Source organism: Pelophylax lessonae (genome assembly GCF_965119305.1).
Source record: "Pelophylax lessonae genome assembly, chromosome: 4".
NCBI lineage: Eukaryota > Metazoa > Chordata > Amphibia > Anura > Ranidae > Pelophylax > Pelophylax lessonae.
This window is the reverse complement of record NC_138771.1, coordinates 493,779,208-493,801,905: the sequence shown is the minus strand read 5'-3', so window position 1 is coordinate 493,801,905 and position 22,698 is coordinate 493,779,208. Positions and strand designations below refer to the sequence as shown.

At 40.4% G+C, this 22,698-nt stretch overlaps 1 protein-coding gene across 2 annotated transcripts in view; it reads right to left on the bottom strand.

Annotated features, from left to right (window-relative positions):
- Positions 1-20,710, bottom strand: part of USP18 (ubiquitin specific peptidase 18) — a 37,477-nt gene extending 16,767 nt beyond the window's left edge. Inside the window, exons 1-8 of one of the 2 annotated variants that reach the window (XM_082252781.1) lie at positions 20,574-20,710; positions 19,063-19,159; positions 14,894-15,039; positions 12,388-12,467; positions 10,880-11,026; positions 9,134-9,223; positions 2,593-2,757; positions 1,192-1,323 (exon numbers count right to left, since the gene is read on the bottom strand). In XM_082252781.1, coding sequence (XP_082108907.1) covers positions 1,192-1,323; positions 2,593-2,757; positions 9,134-9,223; positions 10,880-11,026; positions 12,388-12,467; positions 14,894-15,039; positions 19,063-19,159; positions 20,574-20,697 — 981 coding nt within the window. In that variant the 5' untranslated portion in view covers positions 20,698-20,710. The remainder of the gene's footprint in view (positions 1-1,191; positions 1,324-2,592; positions 2,758-9,133; positions 9,224-10,879; positions 11,027-12,387; positions 12,468-14,893; positions 15,040-19,062; positions 19,160-20,573) is intronic. The other variant, XM_082252782.1, reaches the window with a different exon arrangement.
- Positions 20,711-22,698: the final 1,988 nt, after the last annotated feature.

Here is a 22,698-nt window from a genome sequence, read left to right as displayed (position 1 = left end):
AGCCAGCGGAAATAGACCAGGATGGTGGTGTGGGACCCACTGTATGGCACCTAAACAGTGGATCACAGGGAGACAACTCTGTGCGGGTGAATTTGTGGTTTAAAAAGAACCCAGTAATACAGTTACAATGAAAAAAAAAAGCAATCGGGGGGGGGGGGATTTGGATATGGGAGGTGCTAACCTTGCTAAATATGTATATATATATATATGGACTGCTTTGTGTGCCTCTGAAGCTCGCTGAAGTGTGGTGTAAATCCCAAACATCCTCCACTGGGAGTGCTGACAAGGGAGGGAGCTCGTCCCAGCTCCTATGATCACTGATAATGAAGGAAGGACCCCCTGGAGCCGCAAATCCATGCTGTCCCTATACTGCATGAATGTGCATAAATGGCAACCTCAGCCTAGACTCTAACCAGTCAATGCCCCCCCCCAACGCGTTTCACTCCGCCCCTCAGAGCTTAGTCATGTGGAAAACGCGTTGAAATAAAAAGCGCTGGGGGCGTGGCCTGGTTGGAGTCCAGACTGAGGTTGCCATTCATACACCCAGCATAGGGACAGCACGGATGTGTGGCTCCAGGGTGTCCTTCCTTCATTATCATTAAATGTGTGTGTATATATCAGTCATTAAAGTGGGAGTAAACTCCCATCTCTGACTTTTACCTATAGGTAAGCCTATTATAAGGCTTACCTATAGGTACTGTAAATAGCTCCTAAACGTGCACCATTTAGGAGACATTTACTATACATGCAGCTGGTGACGTCACTAGATTTGCTCTGAAGGAATGGCCACTTGGGCTGTTCCTCCAGAGTCCTATGCCGTAAGTGGTGGCTCTCGTGCGCGAGTGACATCATCGCGCTTTTGCCCACTTACACAGCTGGAGTCCGTGAACCCGGAAGGAAGACCAGGTGAAGATGAAAGCCCTCTTAGCAGTGACAGCGTCCCGCTTGGGGGCTTCATTTTCAAGTATGCTTCACATAATGTGCTAGTATGTAATGCATACTAGCACATTATGGCTTTACCTTGCAGGTCAACAAAAAAAAAAAAAAACACACACTCAGCAGTTTATGACCAGTTTAAATACTAAAGTACTTTTTGCGTAAATTGAAGAGTTATTCATGTTTTTAGCTCCTTTACTTTTCAAAGACAAGTGTAGTGAATTGTCAGAGCACGTTCCGTGAACACTGCCTCACCCTGCACACGCTGGAGTCGTTGAAGAAATACCATCTGCCATCTTTGTGACTGTTGATGTAACAGCAGAAGTGACCAAGACCGCCAGTGCCAGAATGTGCCACGACGGCAAACAGGCGATAATTATAGCACAGCTGGAAGACAACAAAACAAGGCAGGTGAGTATAAATTTACCTTGGGGCCCCAGGAGATCCCAGCAATAGGGTTGCACAAGGGAATCACTGAGCCCACAGAGATGTATTTACTGCTGAACTCCAGAATCACAGAAATGCGTCGGTGAAAAACAAAAATACAGCAAATCCCTGCAATAATGCACATTTCCTTATGTTTTATCCCTGTAAAAGCACTGCAGGTGCACAAAAATGCCTGTTGATTTTCCCAGAACTTAAGCCTATTGTAACAACAGAATTACATTGTAATTATACAGTAAAGAAAGGCCACTGAAGCCCTGGGAAGGGTACCCCCAAAACATTAAGGCAAAGTCTGATTTGTTGGGCACAGTGCCCAATACGAATGCTCTGCATAGCAATTCTTGAACCCAAATGGCAGTTACAAAAGCTGGACAGTCCAATTCAAAGATGGTCAGGTGGCAATGCTACCCAGTAAACAGACAGTAGGGGAGAGTGACAACTTTATGTCCTTATTGGAGGGGTGGAAGGTCTGCAAGGAACTGAATGTCTAGGGAATATAATAGTGGCAATTTATTTCAGCAATTTATAATAAATGATCTCATTTAGGTAGAGTTGGCTTTTTAAAATGTTAATTGTAGACATCCAAATCTAACAAAATTAAAAAAAAAACAAAAAAACAAAGAATATGGTTTTTGACATGGTGGGATACATTCAAGAGTAGATTTAATGGATTCAAAAGAATTGTACATCATTAGAACTGGCTTCTAATCTTTGAAGTGAGGAGGCCCTACCCGCAAGCACAGCCTGGATCAAAAGGCAACTGCCCATCATGGCTGTATATGTTACTGGTCGCTCTTTCATAATGTTTTTTGATTCATCAAGTTTTGTAATGGTTGTTCCCACCTTGCACTGATAGCTGACAAGCTAAGCACAACTGTATGTACATTGGATAAACATGGGTATGGTTATGCTGTACTCAGGAGCCTTTCCAAGCATGGTGCCACCCAGAGTATCTAAACTACCTTCTTCGCTACTACCATAAGCCACAACCATAATGCACAGCTCTACTCCTGCATATGTTAGATGGTGTAAATCAGGGGTCTTCAAACTATGGCCCTCCAGTTGTGCAAGAACTACAATTTCCATCATGCCGAGTCATGCCTGTGAATGTCAGAGCTTTACAATGTCTCATGGGATGTGTAGTTCCGCAACAGCTGGAGGGCTGTAGTTTGAGGATCCCTGGTGTAAATGATATATTGTCAGCTGTCTCACCATAGAATATTCCTCTGGCGGTAGATGTTCTGGATCCAGGACCTCATGGAGATCCAGAACTGGCGGAAAGGACAGTGTTCTGTTGACCTTCTGCAATGGATTTTTCTGGCTCACGCGTTTCAAGTGAATGTTTAGTGTGCGTGGCAACGATCTTAAATGTGTCACCTGTAATACAAGGATTGTTTTTTATTTGAAATAATAATAATAATTTTACTAATAATATTTTTTTTTCCTGTTCCAATATTGGTAATACATTTTAAACAAAGAAGAATATGCAGGCTTATGTTACACCCACGCAGGGGCCCAGGTGTACATTCACATGCAAAATAAGCAAGCTGAAGCTATTTGAACAAAAGAATCATCACAAAATAGTAACGAAGATGCAGGAGGGCTAATACTGAGAATAGGATGCATCGATCTTCCAAGGCAGAAATGCCGCCCTCCTAGAGGTGGTAACAACCCGGAGGTGTGGGCCACCCACAGATAAGAGAACACACAAGACAAAAAAGGGAAGAAAAAGAGAAGAGAACAAAAGCGAAAAAGAGGGTGGGGTAGTGGAACTCCACGGACAAGAATATCATTTTTGAATCAGTTTCTCATATGTGTTAAAATATAAAACTCTGAGGTATGAATATATTTTCTTTGAAACTACGACAGCATATTCATGCGAATATTGGAGCCAATTGCAAATGCAAAGTGACTACCCGCAGTGCTGTTTCATGGGATAACTTACAGGAAAATCAACTGTGTGCAAACAAACGTGTTCCCTGTATGAACAGAAATATATTTAAAAATGAACACACACACTATATTTGTGCACTGGTTCAAATCATATGGTGGAGGGGGGGGGGGGGGGGTTATGGTGTGGGGTTGTCTTTCAGGGGTCGGGCTTGGACCCTTAGTTCCAGTGAAGGGAACTCTTAAGGTGTCAGCAAACCAAAACATTTTGGAGAATTTCATGCTCCCAACTGTGTAGGAACAGTTTGGGGATGGCCGTTTCTTGTTCCAACAAGACTCTGCACCAGTGCACAAAGCAAGGTCCATAAAGCCATGGATGAGTGAGTTTGGGGTGGAGGAACTTGAGAGGCCTGCACAGAGTCCTGACCTCAACCCGATAGAACACCTTTGGGATGAGTAAGAGCGGAGACTGAATGCCAGGCCTTCTCATCCAACATCAGTGCCTGACCTCACAAAAGTGCTTCTGGAAGAATGGTCAAACATTCCCAAAGACACATTCCTAAACCTTGGACAGCTTTCCCAGAGGAGTTGAAGCTGTTATAGCTGCAAAGGGTGGGTCAACTCAATATTAATCCCTACATACTAAGACTGGGATTTAACCACTTTACCACCGCAGGATTTTGCGGTCTTCCGTCCAGGCCACTTTTTGCGATTCGGCGCTGTGCGACTTTAACTGACAATTGCGCGGTCGTGCGACGCCGTACCCAAACGAAATTTACGTCCTTTTTTTCCCACAAACAGAGCTTTCTTTTGGTGGTATTTAATCACCTGTGCGATTTTTACTTTTTGCGCTATAAACAAAAAAAGAGCGTTTATTTTGAAAAAATAACAATATTTTTCACATTTTTTTATATGAAATTCCCCCCAAAAAAAATGTAAAAATCAAATTTTTTTTAAATTTTTGGTCAGTTTGTTTTCTGCTACCTATGTTTAGTAAAAAAAATCGCAATAAGCGTATTTTGATTGGTTTGCGCAAACGTTATTGCGTTTACTAACGAAGGGAAAGATTTCTGTCATTTTTGGTGTTTTTTTTTTTAACGCGTAATGGCAGTGATCTGCGATTTTTTTTGCGGGACTGCGACATTGCGACGGACAGATTGGACCCTTGACTGACATTTTTGACACTTTTGGGGGTACCAGTGACATTTCTACAGTAATCAGTGCTATATATATGCACTGTTACTGTAAAAATGACACTGGCAGGGAAGGGGTTAATTTTATTGGAGAGGGAGGGGTTAATGTATGCCTGGTGCTTACTGACGTGTAGGGGGGGAGGTGACTGTGTGACAGAAGGACAGATCGGATGTCCAGCTATGCTGAACACTCCGATCTGTCAGTCCCTGTCACTATGGAGATCCGCCCGCTGTGTTTACACACAGCGGGCGGATCTCCAGACTCGATCCCCGACGATCGGGTAAGAGCAGCGGCGATCACCGCTGCTCCTCCGCTGGCCCGACTCCCGCTGTGAATGAACACAGCGGGAGCGAGCCTCCGGCGGCGCGCGAGCGCCGCCCACAAGGGGCGGAGTCCAGCGACGTAGGTCTACGTCGCTGGACGGGATCGCGGCACTTTGCCGCAGTAGCCTCCATGTGAGCGGAGGTAAAGTGGTTAAAGGCAGGAGTCCCAAGACTTTTGATAATATATATATATATATATATACACACACACACACATTTGAATACTACTTGTAATGCTAAGACTGGGATGTAAAGGCAGGCGTCCCAAGACTTTTGATAATATATATATATATATATATATATATATATATATATATATATATATATATATATATATATATATACACACACACACACACACACACACACATTTGAATACTACTTGTAATGCTTTGTTTTACAAGTAAAGTGGTGCGATTTTAAATGTTTTTTTTTTGCTTGGATCCTTTTCTGTGCTTGTGAGTAACATTTTAATTCCAACAATTTGATATTACTTTCTTCCTCCTGTATGGTCCATACTATAGCATATCTATAGAGGTACTTATGAGTTGGTGGGAGATCATAGCAGAGGTTGTTTTCATCACCTCACCCAAGTGCATATGACCTTCAGATGATTAGGGTACATATCCATTTGATAAAGAAGCTTGCAATTCATGACGGTTAATGGAAAATCACTTTACTGGATATGCATGAAGATTTTTCACAATTTGATGTTGTGGCCTTTCACCATATTAATATTTTGGTGTTATTTTCACCGGCTGAATATATAATTTCTTTACTGGAATATTCATGCTAATAAAGAATTACTTTTATTGTGTTGGATCAAGGTTATATCATTTACAGCAAAAAGGGTAGCGCAGCTAATTTCTTTAATACATTACAAAGGATTCCCAGAACACTCAGAGTTCACTAATAAGACAGCACATGGGTCGTTGTTTGCCTCAAGGCTTACTTTGTCTGACTAAAACCCTGGATGGGCCTGTCTTATAAGGCCACCCGCCAGAGTGTGTGTATATTTTAGCCTAAGCTATTGAGCTCTGTATATATCTGGTGATAATAAGATGGAGGGAAACACATAAAAAGAGCGTGAGGCTAGACAAACGAATACATAATATTTACCCTGACCACAATAATTAAGAAAGAAAATAGAAAACCTCTATACATTCCCTGGAAAAAATAGTGGGTGGAGCCACAAAGAAAAATATAAATCAGAGTACCAACATCCCTATAAATATACGAAAAAGGGGAATTGGAATTGTGGGACTTTAACAGTACTCAAACTATAATAGAGATCAAGAGATAGTCATCAAGTATTTATGAAAAAAATGGTATCTTTATTTTCATTGCTTTTCACATTTAATCCAAATAAATTCATGGAACCAAGTAACTGTTTATTGTATTTATGCATCAATTTCTGACTGGTTTCACCAAACAGCTTCCTCAGGGAAATGAAGACATATGTTAGATGGCTTACTATAAAAACAAAAATATGTAAATACATTTCATGTGCATAACATAATTAAGTGTAATTTAACAATAGTCCATGATGAATCAATGCAAGGAAATAAGAGAAATAGGAGGCCCATACCTGAAGCATGGAGTCTCCAATGAACTGTGAAGCAAGCAGTAAAATAAATTGTGGGCTTAATTTCACACGCACAGCACGTCCAGGCAGCAAATCCGCCCCACCCAATGGGTCCCCCGCAGAGGGGGTGTTGGGCCCAATTATATGGATAAAAGTAGCCAAGGGGCACCCATAAAGCACATATGCATAGATTGATAAGTATTCATAGATTTGTAGCGACCATTTAAAGGTTAATGTCATTTATGTATATATAGATTAATATTAAAAAATAAAAAATAAATTCTTCCAATACTCACATATGCAAAAAAGTTGACTCATATACCTGACGCGCCAAAAAGTTTCAACTGCTATGGGCAAGTAGATTTTTTATAGGGAGATTTTGGCTTCAAAAGCTCAATCATAAAGGAAATTGCATGAGGGGCCTGAATCAGGGATATTAACTTAGGGTGTAGGCAATAATCATGATTGGTAGACTAAACAAGCCAAACTTTCAAAAGGCAGCAAGAAATAGTCTGTAAAAAGAAATAAAAAGTAGCTTTTGAGTCCAAGAAAGAGGGTATCATGAGGGTATTAGTTATAAATGTTTTCTCTAAGATCTCAAGTACCTCTGCAATTCTTCCCCTCTTTCTTTTTCTTCTTCCCTTTTTCCCCCTTCCATTTTCTCCATTCCCTTCCCTCCTCCCATTCCCACATGTCCCTATTTCTGATTTTCTAGCCTATTCTATTCTGTATTATTCACTTCATTTCTGAAGCCTTTTTTCCCATATTCACCTTGCTCTCGCCTGGGTTGGCCATACCTTCAAGCACCGCAATTAACAAATATGTAAATATGTGTACCTTTAAGTGCTGTATTAAATAAATGTGCAAACTTCAAGAATATTTAACAGATTGCTATATCTACATTTAAGTTATTATTACATTTTTTTGTAACTTACTCTTTCTTTTTCTTTCATTTTTGAATACACTATGTAACTTCCTTTTGTAATAATCAACATTAGGTATGTACTGTTGATGTCATATTTATTTTCTTTGTTCATTATCTTTTTTAGTGTATTTACCATTGCTGCATCAATGCAAGGATTTGTTCTCCCCATTTCTACATACTCCGCTCTGTATATCAATATACACTTATTTAGGGGCCATACTTCTGTGCACGGCTGTCCATGCGGCTGATTTGATCCCCGCCCTCCGCTCTTTTTTAGGGTCCCCCATATGGACACCCGGGGCGCTTCCACACCCCTCCCTCTGTGAGGTAAATGGCTTGTTTTCTCTCTAGATTGGGATCGATGGGGATGTCGCCCTCTCTATTTGGCCCGCGCATATGCACCCTTTTCCCTGTTTCAACATGCAGCTACTAATCCATCTCATTGAGCATCAGCTGTGATGCCGTATGTTGAGCCGCCCCTCCTATCCCGGTCTGAGTGCTGCGTCAGCTGGGTAAAGTTTAACCACCCATCGGCAATGACAGGGATCTGCGGTGCGCGTGGGCGGCTTTCAAGCGTACGTCCACTTCCCGCTCTGATGCACACATTGTGGGCGGAGTGGAGGGGGTATATGTATGGAGCTCAGACAGGCATTTCTTCAGTGTACTCATACACTCCCTGCACGCCGGTGTGATCCCTGATTCAGGCCCTTCATGCAATTTCCTTTATGATTGAGCTTTTGAAGCCAAAATCTCCCTATAAATCTACAAGCCCATAGCAGTTGAAACTTTTTGGCGCGTCAGGTACATGAGGCAACTTTTTTGCATATGTGAGTATTGGAAGAATTAATTTTTTATTTTTTAATATTAATCTATATATACATAAATGACATTAACCTTTAAATGGTCGCTACAAATCTATGAATACTTATCAATCTATGCATATGTGCTTTATAGGTGCCCCTTGGCTACTTTTATCCATATAATTGGGCCCAACACCCCCTCTGTGGTGGACCCAATGGGTGGGGCGGATTTGCTGCCTGGACGTGCTGTGCGTGTGAAATTAAGCCCACAATTTATTTTACTGCTTGCTTCACAGTTCATTGGAGACTCCATGCTTCAGGTATGGGCCTCCTATTTCTCTTATTTCCTTGCATTGATTCATCATGGACTATTGTTAAATTACACTTAATTATGTTATGCACATGAAATGTATTTACATATTTTTGTTTTTATAGTAAGCCATGTAACATATGTCTTCATTTCCCTGAGGAAGCTGTTTGGTGAAAACGGTCAGAAATTGATGCATAAATACAATAAACAGTTACTTGGTTCCATGAATTTATTTGGATTAAATGTGAAAAGCAATGTTTTATTGTGATTGTACCAGAAATAAAGATACAATTTTTTTCATAAATACTTGATGACTATCTCTTGATCTCTATTATAGTTTGAGACGTACCGTTAAAGTCCCACAATTCCAATTCCTCTTTTTCGTATATTTATAGGGATGTTGGTACTCTGATTTATATTTTTCTTTGTGGCTCCACCCACTATTTTTTCCAGGGAATGTATAGAGGTTTTCTATTTTCTTTCTTAATTATTGTGGTCAGGGTAAATATTATGTATTCGTTTGTCTAGCCTCACGCTCTTTTTATGTGTTTCCCTCCATCTATTATAGTTTGAGACGTACCGTTAAAGTCCCACAATTCCAATCCCCCTTTTTCTTCTATACATTCCCATTTACTTGTGTCTGCGTAGGCCTCTAAACATTCAGTAAATGGTGACCTTTGAAGGCCATGGCCTGGTTTTAGGTAAATAAAAGGAGACAGCCAGTACCTTCACTATTCTGCTACTTTTACATTTGGGGCAGAGGTTTCTGTCATCATAAGTTTCATGCGACCGAAAGTATCTCCACAGTGTGCGCTCCTGATAAAGACACAAACACGGCATGTTACATTTATATGGAAAAAAAAGAAAAATAACTTGTCAGTATACAGACCATCAGTTCCTGCCCTCAAAAGTGCTAAAAAACTAACACCCTTATAGTAATAAAGTGGACCTGTTAGCCGGAAAAAAAAAATATATCTGATAAGTGCAGCATGCTCAGTAATCTGTCAGTGTAACATTGTCATGAATGTATTATCTCTCACATTACTCCTGATTATGTCTTCATTTGTTTTTCTCTTCAGAAGGATGGAAACATCTTTGTTCAGGCATTATCTAGGGTCACCAACTACTTCCTGTACTGGGATGCAGAATACAAGATGACATATTCATGTAAATCCTGGGGCCTGCACAGTTCTTGGCTGTTTTCATAAATGCCTGGCACAGATCAGTCCCTGCTGCAGCCTCTCACCTTCTGACAGTCACATTGCTGCAACCTGATTGCCAGGGGAAAGGAGACTGAGATAATGCTTCCCCCTGCCTGCAGCAGACTAATGAAATCATCTCAGCCTAGGCAAAAATCACTGGACTGCAGCTCAATGGAAGCTCTTAATGATAAAAAGATGGAGCTTTTCTAAAAAAAAGGATACTGTGTGTGTATATATATATAAACATATTAGGAATGTATTTATGTAGACTTGACAGGTCCACTTTAAGGTGCCCACACACATTACAATTTGTATTAAATATGCATTTTATATTAAGGATGAAAGATGAATTGTATTACTGATCACATGGGGTGGAAATACCCCATTGAATGCTTTTTCTTGGATAATATATGGAGTATTTTTTTTTCTTAGCAAAAGATGATAAGCAACACAGCCGCCTACATCTTTTTTTTTTAAATCTGATTTTTAAAAGGAAAGAAAGTGATAAAAATCGTTGACCGTACCAGTGCCTTCTGCTACCCAGTTAGCCCTAGGTCCACGTTCCTAGGTACAACGCTAGCTATTATTGTAATGCTAGCCCATAACCCGAAATACCTATTGTTTTTTACTTCAACTGTTCTTCTCTCCTGACACTTGATGGCTACTATATGGGAATGTACTCATGCATTGTACTTGCCCACCTACTAGCATATGTTATGTTTTGTATTAGCTAACATTTTAATGTAATTTTAAAAAATGTATTTTAAGTGAAGTTGAAAACTGGAGGAAATAGACAAGATAAGTATGTAGCAGTTTTGTCATGAAAGAATGGAAAAAAAAAAAAAAAAATAGATTAAAAAAAAGTAAACAAAAAAAAATCCCCAGTATTTATTGGATCCAATTAGAATGGAATCCAGATCAGTTTGCAGAATGTGTTTGGGTTGTTGAAGGAAACTCAAGCAAAGGCAAAGGGAATATACATATTCTATGCACACAAGTGAGAACTGAACCCAGCACCCCAGCTCTGAGGACACACCACCATCTTTTTGGGTTGTGGGAAGAAACACAAACATTAGAAGAGACTGTAAGCTGTAAGGTGATACCCAATGGTAATCCTGGATCAAAGCAATGTAGAGAAGAGTACAATCTAAATTATCCACCATGTTGGGTGAATCTCTATTAAATGTAGGAAGATCTTATTAAAAAGAATCTGGTCCAGTTTTAGATGGCAGCTATGGTAACACAAACCCCCATGTCCCCTGCTACTTACCAATGTCAGTTTTCTGTGGAACTTGGAGTAGGAGATTCGGAGTGGAATAGCTAAAAGGTCGTTGTTGGAAGTTCTCTGCTGGGAACACCTCTGACATGTGATACGTTCTCCCAATTGAATGGTATACAATGTTCTCATCTTCTCGGCCTGCCACAAAAAAAGAAAAGTAGGAGTAATTCCACCAAAACCCATCCTTTTTCAGATATTTCAGTGTTAGATGGAGCTGGTTAGGCTAACGCATATGCTTGTATAACTCTGATACTCCAGTCAGTTCTTAATTAAAAACCCATTTTAATTATTACAGGTGCTTATATAGCGCTGTCAATTTACTCAAAGCTCTACATATTCACATCCGTCTCTGCCCTCAAGGAGCTTACAATCTAAGGAACTAACTTTTATGTTGCATTTACCTGTCGATGACAGGACTCCAACCCATTTTTAGGTACTCTGATTACCATAGTTGCTGGAGCTCCCCTTCCAAATGACCGTACGATAACTTTATTATTGATTAGGAAGTACCATCTACAATACCACTTGGTTTGTTGATGGTTTTAGGACCTGATGAATTAATTTCTCTTTAGATTTACAATCTAAGGACCCTAACTCACATTTATACATTATAAGGGCACATTTAGACAGGAGCCAATTACCTACCAGCATGTCTTTGGAGTGTGGGAGGAAACCCACGCAGGTACAGTGGGAATATGCAAACTCCAGGCAGGTAGTGCCGTGGTTAGGATTTAAACCGACAACCCTAGTGCTGCCAGGTGGAGGTGCTAACCACTTAGACTCGGTTCACACTACGGCGATCTGACTTAGGGAGCGACCTGTGAAGTCGCGTGCACCGCGACTTCGGCACGACTTGCACGGACTTCATAAAATGAATGTCTATGCAAGTCGCTCCAGGTCGCCCCGAAGTATACAGGACCCTTTTTCTAAGTCGGAGCGACTTGTGTCGCTCCTATTAGAACTGCTCCTGTACTACACTATGGGACGCGACGGTGAGTGACTTGTCAGGCTGACCAAGTCGCCTGACAAGTCGTACCAGTGTGAATGGAGACTAAGTCTATCTGAAACCTCCATGTCATGGTTGTTTCAAGAAGGTGTTGAGAACTCCCACTGCTTAGGTCCTTGTAAAAATCTGACTCAAGACATCCACCCAGAACTGAAACATACATTTTCAGGTGGAGCAGACTAAATCTTTAATTTGTCATAATTACAGAGCCAGGACTTCTAAATGAAAAGATGTTCATAAATACATAATAAAAAGCAAATATGACTTCCACATAATGCAGATTTTGGGCTGATTTTGTTTGATAAGTGCCCCTTTCTTATAAAAAACATGTAACCCAACCATTGAAAATACAATGAGATTTGATCATCTGCTGCATTTCGGCTAATTTGTGAAGATAGTGTATGCAGTACAAGGAAGGTCCAATCCAATTAAAAAGGTACAAAGATAGAAAAGTTCTTCCCCATATCCCCTTCCCCATGTCTGCAACACCTACCAGTTGAGGGTTGGGTGTTGTCCGAAGTAGAAGGCTCAGTAGGGTAGAAAAGACTTCAGCTACATCATTCTGGGTACATACTGCAAAATAGTACAATCAGAACTCAAGAAATTCACCCACTTGTAATCCCCTCCTCCCCAAACAATGACTTTCAGTTATTTCTCCTTTTGCAGATGCCATTTTTTTGTTTTCTGTAATTTTGAAAGTGTAAATGATGGAAATAAAATCTAACTTTTGTTGACATATTATAATAATGTCTAATCTGTAATTTGATGCCTTTTGGAGATTTTTCCATCTTTTCTTGGCTTCTTTTTGCACATTAATACAAATTTTTACCTGGGGTGCCCAAACTTTCGATCACCACTGTAGGTTAAAATATCTATGGCTCAATAATTTATGATAATTACCTGTTTTTCAAATTTGGTTTTATTTGTAATGGTCTATTTACAGGCTTATCCTTCTCTCTCTGTCATTCTTGCCCCGTGGCCAACTACCCCTGCCCTAAGACTTTACAATTATCACACTACCACAAATATTTTATTAGTTTTACTGTCATATTCGCAGCTCATTTACTTATTACATTCTATTATTTACATTAAAATAAGCTGCATGACATAACTTGGTCTTTGGTATAGTCTATCTGCAGGCTTCTCCCCCTCCATCATAATTCCCAGTGATGCACCTCATTCAAAGTGGAACTTAACTCTGTCAATCAACATTAATGATTTTAAACCTTATGCTACTAGCATTAATAAATAGATAGGAAGGTATATTACATTTACTTGTTTCAAACTTGTTTTACATTGCTTACTGGCCTAGGCCAAAATAATGTCACACATCCAAGGAGTCTTCATGGACATTTTTTTTCTTTCATCTTTCTCAGCTAAGCATGCCCTCCTGCCTTGCCTGCATGCCTGAGCTAAGCGCAGATGAATTCCAGGAAGTGCCGTATTTTACGGCGTATAAGACGACTGGGCGTATAAGACGACCCCCCTAATTTTCATCTACCGGTAATACTTATACTTAGGTTACCTTGGAGATATTATACTCAGCGTATAAGACGACCCCCCATTTTTGGGGGATTTTTTTGAGGTTCAAAAGTAGTCTTATACGCCAGAAAATACAGTAAATGCTTCATGAACCATTTGCCCTTAACCACTTAACAACTGCCCAACGACTATTTACGCCGGCAGTTTAAGCCTAAATACCGGTGTTATGGCAGCAGATAGCTGCCATTACCCTGGTATTTTTTAAACTGCGGGCGGATGGCTTTCCGATAAGGTTTGTCCCAGCGGCGGATTCGGCGCGGGATCACCCTTCCGGGGCGGCGGAAGAGGTGCCCCCCCTCCCGCCGCGTCCCGTAACTTATCCCCGCATACCGGACCCGCCGGCAGCTGGGAAAACGATCCGGACCCGGATCCTCACAGACAGGATGTCGAGTGAGAGCAAGCTTGCCCTCACTCGACTCTATGGTCTTGGAGGACCAGAGCAACGGCAAACGTCGTTGCCTAGCAACCGGTTTAAAAGGTCCCTTTTTTTTTTTTTTTTAATTTATTTTTTTTCATCTTTTAGTGTACTTGTGAGATCTGAGGACTTTTTGACCCCAGATCTCACAAAAAAGAGGTCCTGTCGTGCCTATTTCTATTACAAAGAATGTTTACATTCCTTGTAATAGGAATAAAAATGATCAAATGTTTTTTTTTTTAAAACGGTGTAAAAATAAGAAATAAATGAAATAAATAGTGAAAAAAAAAATTAAAGCGCCCTGTTCCCGAAGCGAACGCATACGGAAACCCCGCTCACATTTGTAAACGGTGTTCAAACCACACATGTGTGGTATCGCCGCGATCGTAAGAGTGAGAGCAATAATTTGAGCCCTAGACCTCCTCTGTAACTCTAAGATGGCAACCTGTAGAAATTTTTAAATTGTCGCCTATGGGGATTTTTAAGTACCAAAGTTTGTCGGCATTCCGTGAGCAATTTTGAAGAATGACATGTTGGGTATCTATTTACTCGGCGTAATATTATGTTTCACATTATGTAAAAAAATTGGGCTAACTTTACTGGTTTTTTATTCTTTAATTCAAAAAAGTGAATTTTTTCCAAACAAATTGCGTTTGGAAGACCGCTGCGCAAATACGGTGTGATAAAAAATATTGCAAAAATTTCCATTTTATTCTCTAGGGTGTTTGAAAAAAAATATATAATGTTTGGGGGTTTTAAGTAGTTTTCTAGCAAAAAAAAAAAAATTTTAACTTGTAAACACAGAGTGTGAAAAACAGGCCTGGGGCTTAAGTGGTTAAGCAAGATGGCCTTGGCCAGAAATACTAGGGGGGGGGGGGCGTTTTTCAAAGTGATTTTTCAACATAAAAAAGCATGGAGAAGTGAATAGATGGGTAAGTTGGCTTTGAATATTAAAAATAAATTAAATAGTATTTTAAGTTTGTGATGCTCAGATACAGTTATGTTTCTCTTTAAATCGCCCCACCACATCTCCAGAATTTACCAGTTGCTCTGAGGATCTGCAGGTAGTGTAGGAAGCGGTACGGGGCCACTGCTTCTTCTTTGCTGTTCTGCATTTCTTCAAAGAGTGCCAACAGCTCATAGGGGAGTCGGCTGTCTGGGGGGATGTTGTCATCCATGTCACCAATCCTGTGGGGAGGACACAGGAAGGATTTTATTAAATGGAACCTAAAAAAGTCAATAATTTATTAACAGCTTCTGTACCCCTCTAACCAATGCAGTCTGTCTCCCGGGAACATCACTGATCCTGAAACAGGGACTGTGGATACAGCTGGGTCCATGGAATACACTGCTAATGACTTTATGTTTCACTTACATTCTGCATGCCACAAAAGCTAATTTGTTAACTGACATACTTCAAGAGTCTTCTAGAGCGGGGCAAGCAAATATGAGCAAGATGTTTTACCAGTTGGCATGACATTTTTTCAAATTTGATTTTGGCATTTGCCAAAATATTGCCCTATAATTTCACTTTACAGTCCTGCAAGGTAAAAATAAAAGTAATTTAAAGCTGCCTGAAAAAAAAAATGATGGTGCACTGGAAGGATAGATTAGATAGATGATACTATATCAATACATTTTAGTTGTTTTCATTGTTTCAAACTTTAAAGCGGAGTTCCAGCCATTTCACTCACCTGTCCAACGGTCCAGCGATGCGACCGCCCGAAGCCTCGATCCTCTCCCTCGGCGCCGGCATCACTGCTGTGGGCACCCGGCTGTGACAGTTTGCGGCTTCACAGCCGGGTACCCACTGCGCATGCGCAGGTCGCGCTGCGCGTCTTGATTGGCCGGCAATCTTCTGGGACCTCTGACATGTCCCAGAAGATTGCAGGGAGGGAGAGGAGAACTTCCGCTCAGGTCGCCGCGGCGCTCCGAGCGGAAGTGGGAGCGGGTACCAGTCAAAACTAGGTACCCGCTCCCCCCCCCCCCCCCAAAAAATGACATGCCAAATGTGGCATGTCAGGGGGTTAGAATACCTAAAGTGGAAGTTCCACTTTTGGGTGGAACTCCGCTTTAAGTAGTTTTTTTTTTCTGTTGTACCAATGCAAAACTCCAAAAATAAAATACACCAAAAAAAAAAAAAAAAAAGTGTAAAAGCAGTCATAATGCAAAGAATACCCACTTATACCCATATTAAGTCCTTAAAAACCTAAAATTTACCCTAAACCACCAGCATTATACCATCTCCACTGAATCCAATGCATTTCCCCAATAGGCAAAATGCATTGCAGTACCCAAAAAATCTGCAACTTTAACCAAAATTTGTTGGCGAAGTTGAATCAGGAATCAGGGATTTTTACTAATGCCTAATCCTACATAAAGATTATTTATTTTATTTATTATAGGTATTTATATAGCACTGACAATTTACGCAAAGCTTCTCATATACAGTATATTGTACATTCACAATCAGATATTTTTGCTGCCTTGCCCTGAAATTGACAATTAAATATATTCAATACACAATGCAAAGATGCAGTGAAGAGTTTTAACCAATAGCAGCCAATAACTGGCAATAAATAACTTGTTTGTTTTTTGTTTTTTTCAATCAGCCAGTGGGCTAATCGAAAAAATCAAATCAATTTCTCCATCCACACAAACAAGGTGGATGGAGGAATCTTCGCTGTGGTGCCATTGTATTCTGACAGCTGAAACTCCTCCACTGTCAATATACATTAGACGATGTAGCCCATTGGCTGCAGCTACTGTTTGAATTTTTTTTTTTTCAACAAATCCGTTCAACAGAAGTCTATTGTGAGATCAACCGCTGTAGCGAAGTCGTGGCCATACATGGATTGAAAGTCAGCCAATTCCATCCATCTATGGTCAGCTTAAGAATACTAGCCCATGATTGGTCACTGTTAGTCCCAGTATATTGATGTAATTGTGATATGAAATAAAAGAATGTATTCCTTTGTTGGGGATGAATGCTGATAGTGTATCACAGAATGGAGGGGTGTGGAATGTGTGCGAGGTTGGCAGCTGAAAAAAAAAAACCTTCATTGTTCTATCATACTCAGCCATTGTTACATATGAGAACCCAAAACTTATCAAACGGTCAGTATACAAATGTTAATCTCTTACTGTCATTATTTTCTTCATGACATTTTTTGCCTAAATGTGTAAATCCAGACAGTATTTTTTTTTTAAGTTTTAGTTTAGTGAACAGAGCAGGGAAAGTTAAAACTTTTGTCAGATTTATATTTTAATTATGTCAATCAGATTCTGCAATATTACACAGCATAGCCAGGTCAATGAATACAATGGTGTCCTCTTTCCACCCCCAGCCTGCTTATTGGACAGTAAAGGAGCAGCAGGAGACAGTCATCTCTTTGCTCACCCTGCTCTCTTTTTCTATTACCATGTTCCTTCTCAGCACATTTGCATGAAGCAAGCCAGAACCAATTTTGTCCCTTTCCCCCCCTAGGAGCATACTTATTTCTTATGATAATAAGCGCCATGTAGAGGCCATTCTGCAATATGGCTACTGGATGGTGCAGACTATCACATCAATAAGTTTACTTCCCGGTGCCATTTTTTTTTTCCTTTCTCCCCAGTGCCATTTAGTGGCTATATTGATTTGATTTTATAATGTCATCTACACAGTTATATGTTCAAATTGCAGACAATATAACCTGAGAGCAATCAATTTTACTCTATTTGCATAGAACAAATTTACAAGCAGTTTCAATGTATGAACAGATTTGCAAATTTGTAATAAAACTGCTTAGTGTCATTTTAAACAGAACAGATTATAGAAAAATAATATATACATTTAATCCATATTAGTATTTTTTTGCAAACTAACAGTGATTAACGTAGGAAGTGTTTTTCTCGTTTTGTTACTTTTTGTCTACAGATTGCTAATAAAAAATAATTTTTGCAATGCAATATCCCCAAAAGAAAGCCTTATTGTCTGTAAATACTATATATACAGAATTATATTTTTATCTTGACTAATGACAAAGGTCTTGGCAAAAAAAATGATCTCTGAGGACGTCACAGGAAGTGACGAAACGCGTGAGATTGGAATGCATAGCGTCATTACGTCAGGTAAGGTGGAACGCAAGCCGGAAGTACCGCTCACCACTCTGCAGGGAGGATGCGCAGCCCGCACCGCTGACCACCGGTGATCCGCTTTTATATTTTACTGCAATTGTGGGTAATAAACTTTATTATTTGAATTTCTACACTATCTGGAGCTTCTTTCTCATTCCCTCATATTTAACTGGCTGGCACCAGCCCATAGGATCTTAAAGGGGAAGCCATCCCAGCCCAGGGGGCAACTAAGGACAAGTGGTCCTAATGCCATACGGCATATAGGACCCACAAGATCCGGTAAGTGATTCATTCTATCCATACACACGGTGAAAGGAATCGATGTCATGGACAATCACGTTTGAGTACTTGCACTTTTGAATTTGCTGGAAAATTCACAATCACTGAGGACTTTTTGAGCACTACAGTCACCTTTTGGACTTTATTATTGATCATATACATTGAACATTTTTATTGATATATTATTTATTAAGTCACTGATGCATATTGTGGCACGCATTTATTTATTAGATCATTGAATGATTTTGCTATTGCTATTTATTTAAAGTTGTTCACAAGTCACCTTTAATCACTATAATATTATCACCTATTTATTAATTTCTATTGACAGATTCTATATAATTTTACTGACAGTTTTTATGTTTATCACATATCACCTGTTTTAGTCATTATTACTGGCATTCAAGTAGGGTTTAACCAGCAAGTGCTGTAGTTGGCCTTTTAGTAAGACCAATACCCTCTAAAAAAAACTGTTCCGTAGCAGAAATGTAACAGTTGCTCCGGTCCATGGGGGAAGATGGTTGTAGAGGTGCAAGAGCTAAATTGCCTAATTATGTACATGTACATTTTAAAATTTGTATCCTCTTCTGCATTCTAAATTGAGGAAGTTCAGAACTCCTGGAATGTGGCAGGGATGGGAGGACGGTTCTAGGCAAGCAATTGTAAATATGCCCCCTATGAATCAGTTCAGTGTTAGTCTTGATTGGGTAATGTCTAATTCTGTAGAAAACAAAACAGCCTAAAACGCGTTGATGCGGACAAGGCCTTTAGCAACACTGCAGCACCATAAGCACCAAATGCAGCATTTCTCACCTGCACAGGATCCCCGTAAACTCCTTATTCATATACAGAGTCTGTAGCAGCGGATTAAGGCAGCTTGTCGTTCCGATATTGTAGAGTCCGGTGGCTCCTGTATAGGGTGGAGACCACAGTAGTTAGAGACACCTTAGCCAATACACTTAGGGAATTGAAAGGATCTAAACCCATTTTATTATTTATTTTCCTTTGTTTCAATCTTGTAGACAATACGAAAGTGGGACTCCAATCAAAAATCTTTTTTTTTTTTTCCAGTGTTGGACAAAGTAGGGAAAGGTTACAAACTCTGAGGTTTTTAATATTTTAATGGGATTTTTTTTTCTCCAGACAGCAAAGGAAACTTAAAAATTGATAGCTTTTTTCTGCATATAAATATAGGGGAAACCTCCCAATAGTGACACCTGCCCCTTCATCTTGGGAGTGATTTCTTTCATTTTGCTCAGGTGTCACCAGGACAGGAAAAAGGAAGAAGTCTCAAAATCCAGACAGAGGTTCTAACCCTCGCCTCCTTCCATGCTATCCAAAAAATGTCAGATTGAGCTGCCTCCTTCCTGGCTGGGGGATGTCTAGCATCATGTAGTCCTTTCCTCCCCAGAATTACAGTCCCTGGATCTCAGCTCTTTCATTCATGGAGGCTCAGCTTCATATGTAGGCGTTATTTTAGTCGGGTGGATGCAAGAAAAATATCATTTATTAACGTGACATAGAAGAATTAGCCTGAATAACGGTCTGTCCAAATTTCCCTGTTAGATGAGACAAGTCCCCTTTATAGTGGGACATAAAGGTGTTTTTGGACAACCAGTGCCATCTTAAGAGCATTAAAGGGCCCGGGCAATGCAGTGCACTGGAGTCCTGCCTATACAATCACCCACGAGAATAAAAATGCAAATTATCCATAAGGTGATAATTATTGGTACAGCAGTGCCAGGCTAATAACAGCTTCCAAGTTTGGCGGCTGGGTCCGGCAAAAACACACGGATGGGAGTCAGACTCGACTGTGCTGTGTGTGTCTGTTCCCGTGGGGTGGACAGGCATTCCTGCAGTTGTGGGCTCCCCCTCCACATCCTAAGTGGCCTGACAGCAGCGCAGGGCCAACAGATGCTTGCCACCGGCTAAGTTCAGTGGCGGGATGCACGTGGGATTCAAAACTAATACTTGGCTGGGTCGCTGGGCAGGTGGGGCCCCCCGGGCAAGTGGGGCCCCCGGGCAACTGCCCAGCATGCCCATTCAGTAAGATGGTCCTGGGCAGCACAGGGTCATGTGCAGTTAGAGGCCCTTGGAAAAGCCTGCTGAATCTGGCTGCACTTAAATATGTAAAACCAGGACTAAAGGTATTGTGATTGGCCTTTCAGTGGAGGATTAAAACAGCAGTTGCCCAAAACTTGTTTTAGGTTATCTTTCTATTATATTTAGCTGTGCTGTTAGACAGTCCACCCCTCCTGATTGGCTGAAGGTCGCAATCTTTACTCCTAGCATGAGCATTGAATCAAGCAAAAGTAGTCACTCACCATTTCTAAACCTCCCTGTGGAATAGGACAGGGACTTAGTGGGGGGCTGCACACCACCAACATCTCGTGGTGCTTCTTCATGCTCCAGTACAAGAATATTTACATAGCTGTCCTCCTGCTCCATAGGTCATGGCAGGATCCACCTAGATCAAAAAAGATATGTCACTGTATTTCTAGGTAAGAAGTGTCATTTTATAATATATATATATATATATATATATATATACACATATACACACACACACATACACAGTATATCTTGTAATACAGTGCAGCCATTGTGCTTTCAACACTGGATTTTTTAGGGATGAAAGCAAACCCTTCTATCCCGCATATACTAAAGCTGGCTTTTATCCCCATACCATCTGCAGACTCTGCAAACCTGTAATCCTATCATGAAAATATGGAAGAGCAAACAAGTAGCACTTAAAAGTCACATACAAAAATGACTTAGAGGTGACAAATGTCTATGTTGTACATTTTAATCACATGAAGCATACCATGAATATAGCTATCAGAGTCAATGTTAATTTTGTCGACTAAAATATTTTCGATGACTAAATGAACACTATTTTAGTTGACTAAAATATGACTAAAACTTAAACAATTCAGATGACTAAAATAGGACTAAAACTAAAATGGCATACGACTAAAACTAAACAGAAATTTGATGTAAAAATGAACACTGCTTTACCAAGTATCAGGGCCAGGACAAGGGGTGGACAGGAGGGACGGCTGCCCTTGGCACTGTGGTATCATTTGAGGTGGGGGGGGGGGGCACCACAAAGAGTTTGATGGGAAGGGGAATTGTGTTGGGAGGAGGAATATGGGGGGCAGCAGGGGGTAAGAATGTTCTAGGAGGGGGAAATGTAGGTGTTTGTGCTAGGAGTAGTGATTTGGGGGGGGGGGGGATGGGAGAAGAGAATGTGTGCTAGCAGGGACGATTTTGGGGGTTTGTGCTAGTAGAGGTGATATTGCAGAGGAGAGAGGGGATTTGTGCTAGGAGGACAATTTTTTATATTTTTTTAGGGGTGGGGGGGGGGTGGATTTTGCAAGTAAGGATGACCGGAGGTTGTTTGTGCTAGAAGAGGGGGGGGTATTTGTGCTAGGAGTGCATTTGGAGTAGGGGGGAGGGAATGTGTACTTGGAGGGGAAATTTGAAGGGAGGATGATTTGTGCTAGAAGGGGTGATTTTTTTTGTGGGGGGGGGGGGGAGTGGCATTTGTGTTGAGGGAAAGGAGAGGGCACAAATTTGTGCTGGGAGGGGGATTTCAGCAGGGGGGTAGATTTGTACTGAGAGGAGGGGGAATTTATGATTAGGGAGTAATCATGCAGATTAGTGCCCAATTTCTTTTTCTTTTTTTTTAGGAGGGGAAGATTTTTGCTGACACTTAATGTTCATACATCTTGGGGGGGGGGGGTTGCAGATTGGCATGTTTGCCCTGGGCTCAAACATGAATAAGTAGGGGCATCTACTATGCTGCTGAAAGAAAAAGAAAAAGGCTTTTCTCATTTTGTTTTCTTATTATTTAATATAGGTAATATATTCAGGTAACATGTGCAATGGCATTACATTCAATAGAATTTTCAGTTTTTTTTCTTTATATTTTATTCTGTTTGTCAACTTTTTTTTATTTTTTTTTTGTTTTTATATTACAACAGCTAAATCTGTGTCTGTAGTGCATGTTCAAACCTTAATACCATAAATAATACCATGGTATTGGATTTTTACTCCAGGAATATATAATGAGTTTGGCAATTCTAGAGAAATTCTTAAATATTACATTACAATCTAACTAAACCTATTAGGCTCCATGTACACGGGACGTTGTAAACGGACGTTTAGGAGCAGCTGGAGGTTTTTTTTCCGAAGCCCCTGAACCCTCCTCTATGTTATCTTATCTGTCCATGTATACATGGTATTACAGTCATTTACAGGCAGTTGAGTTCAGGGACGTTTTTTGGAACGCAATTATTTGCGTTTGAACGTGTGTTTCCCGGCGTTTCAAACGCAAAAACAGGACCAAACGCGACTGAACGTGATGAAGTACGTTCAGCCACGTTATACGTTTTTTTTTCTTCCATTCAAAATCAATGGTTCCCTATGGGAGCCTATTTATTTTAA